General features: G+C 47.4%; 1 protein-coding gene across 1 annotated transcript in view; it reads right to left on the bottom strand.

Moving 5' to 3' along the window:
* Window positions 1-2,500, bottom strand: part of nkain5 (sodium/potassium transporting ATPase interacting 5) — a gene marked incomplete at both ends in the record, with an annotated part of 4,016 nt that overhangs the window by 1,112 nt on the left and 404 nt on the right. Inside the window, 2 exons of the mRNA XM_080527506.1 lie at window positions 444-524; window positions 638-775. Of these exons, the coding sequence (XP_080383632.1) occupies window positions 444-524; window positions 638-775 (219 nt within the window). The remainder of the gene's footprint in view (window positions 1-443; window positions 525-637; window positions 776-2,500) is intronic.

Genomic DNA, 2,500 nt, shown 5'->3' with positions numbered 1-2,500 from the left:
GCAGAGTCACTACCCATCTTCCGCCGGAGACTGAAAACCTCCATCTCTTCAGGTTACACCTTAATTGCTCCTCCTGAGACATCTACTACCCCCCAGCACTGTGTCTCCTGAGACATCTACTACCCCCAGCACTGTGTCTCCTGAGACATCTACTACCCCCTGTACTGTCCCTCCTGAGACACCTGCTTCCCCCTTTACTGTGTCTCCTAACATTTCTACTTCCTCCCCCTTGTACTGTTTCTCCTGTGTCTAAAAATAAAAATAAAATAATAATGTCTTTCTTCTTCTATCACGACGACTGCCAAAGGCCCCTGGCCTGAGCTAGATTACTCTTCCTGCTATACGACTGGTGAATTGATGATTCACTTGCTTAGTCAAATGTACCGATTGTAAGTCGCTTTGGAATAAGACGTCTGCTAAATGCCAAACATGTAAATTGTTACCTTGGAGAGCCCTCCCAGGTCCAGGTAGAGGCAGCACACCAACACGTTCCAGGCGACCCAGAGAACCGTCCAGACCAGGTACTGACCCACCAGGAGAGAGAAGAAGAACACAGTTAGACTACTAATAAGTAAACAAGAAGTGAACGACCTGGTAAACAGGAAGTGAACTACCTGGTAGACAGGAAGTGACTCACAAGAACCACGTAGCGCTGCCTGTACTGGACCGTGCCGAACAGGCCAAGGAGGACGACGATGATGTGCAGGAAGTTCACCATGATGGGCAGCCACTGGTACCCCAGGAAGTCAAACGCCTGCCGCTCCAGAGCCGTGATCTGTGTGTATGTGGGGGGGGGGTTGAGAGAGGGGGGGTGTATGGGTTAAGAATCCCTAGAACAGCCGTGCCTTTTTACCTACTAAAAGAGTCAGGGGTCAAATCAAATGACCATAGTCTTTACAATGGAAAGCTGCTACTTACACACAACGACCACTAGTTGGCCGCTTATAAAGTAGTCTGCTTCCTACACAGAAAAACTACTAAATATCTTCATATTAGCTTATCCTGATGTGATTTAGAAAATGTAAGGATACTGGGTGGTAGAACGCACATATCTAGGAAAAGTCATGAAAGGAGGGGCCTGAAATTTGATCGAGTGCAAAGACATAACATGTTTTTTTACTCACATGGGTCATAATGACCCCTCGTGGCTGTTCTAGTGTTAATATAATAATAATAATAATAATAATAATAATAATAATAATAATACATTTATTTTATAAGGCGCCTTTCATGGCACTCAAGGTCGCCGTACAACAACAGATTTTAAAACAGTTACAAAATACAAAATACAAAATACATAGAAATATACAGTATAAAACATAGCTAGCAGCAGAGCAGCACGGGAACAGTAAATCAACAGGGATACGCCTGCGTAAACAGGTGGGTTTTGAGGTGGGTTTTGAATGAGGAGATTGAATCAATGTTCCTGATGTCGGGGGGGAGGGAGTTCCAGAGGCGAGGGGCGGAGCGGCTGAAGGCTCTAAACCCCATGGTGGACAGACGGGCTGGGGGGACGGTCAGGTTGATGGAGGTCATAATATGATGACCGTATGATGACCGTTGATGGAGGTCATAATATGCACCACACTTGGACCTGGAGCTGTTCCTATAAGCACTTGACCTGAGGAGAAAAACTCCTGTGTCCTCATTACGACCCTCTGGCCCTGAGGTCAGACACACACTAGAGGCCCTGGTGTTCTACCTCCCCCAGCCTCCCCTGGTGTTCTACCTCCCCCAGCCTCCCCTGGTGTTCTACCTCCCCCAGCCTCCCCTGGTGTTCTACCTCCCCCTGGCCCTGAGGTCAGACACACACTAGAGGCCCTGGTGCCGTAACCTGTTAAATGGCTGCCGTCTATCCCACAAAGCACTGCACGCATTCTTCACGGGGGGTGACTTGCTCTTCCTGGGTTGTCACGGTAACCGAGCCATGGGCGACAAGAGCAGAGAGGCAGAGCAGGCAGGGGGGGGGAGGTCTGGGGGGAGGGGTTCAGACCAGGGAGGGGGGAGGTCTGGGGGGAGGGGTTCAGACCAGGGAGGGGGGAGGTCTGTCCTCTGGGGGGAGGGATGTGAGGTCTGTCCTCTGGGGGGAGGGGGGGGGGGGTGCGGTTCAGACAGAGTGGGGGTTGGTTGACTCCCTTTCATGGGCAGCTCCAACTTGCACGATTGAAAACAAGCATGTTTTTGTCTTATTAAAGAGACACTACAATGTGACGTTAGAAATATAAGGTTCTATCTCCATTTTTTGTTTTTTACATAATCTGATCCATTAGGTGTTTATTAATGCCTGTGTGGTGTTATTTTTAAAATGTTGACATATTTGAGTTAGTAATTAATAAAATACAAAGGTTCCATCTCACAAAACATAATGGCATGGAAAAACTTTGACGCTCAATATCTCTGAACTACCCTAAACGGAGATAGAACCTTATAATTCTAAGAGCAATATGCTAATAGACTATACAGTAGTAGCTTATACAATAGTAGTTTCGTTTTAAAAGGA

Source organism: Nansenia antarctica, assembly GCF_963989245.1.
Source record: "Nansenia antarctica genome assembly, chromosome: 3".
Classification (NCBI taxonomy): Eukaryota; Metazoa; Chordata; class Actinopteri; order Argentiniformes; family Microstomatidae; genus Nansenia; species Nansenia antarctica.
The sequence above is the reverse complement of the archived record's forward strand: the minus strand, read 5'-3'. Positions and strand labels throughout refer to the sequence as shown.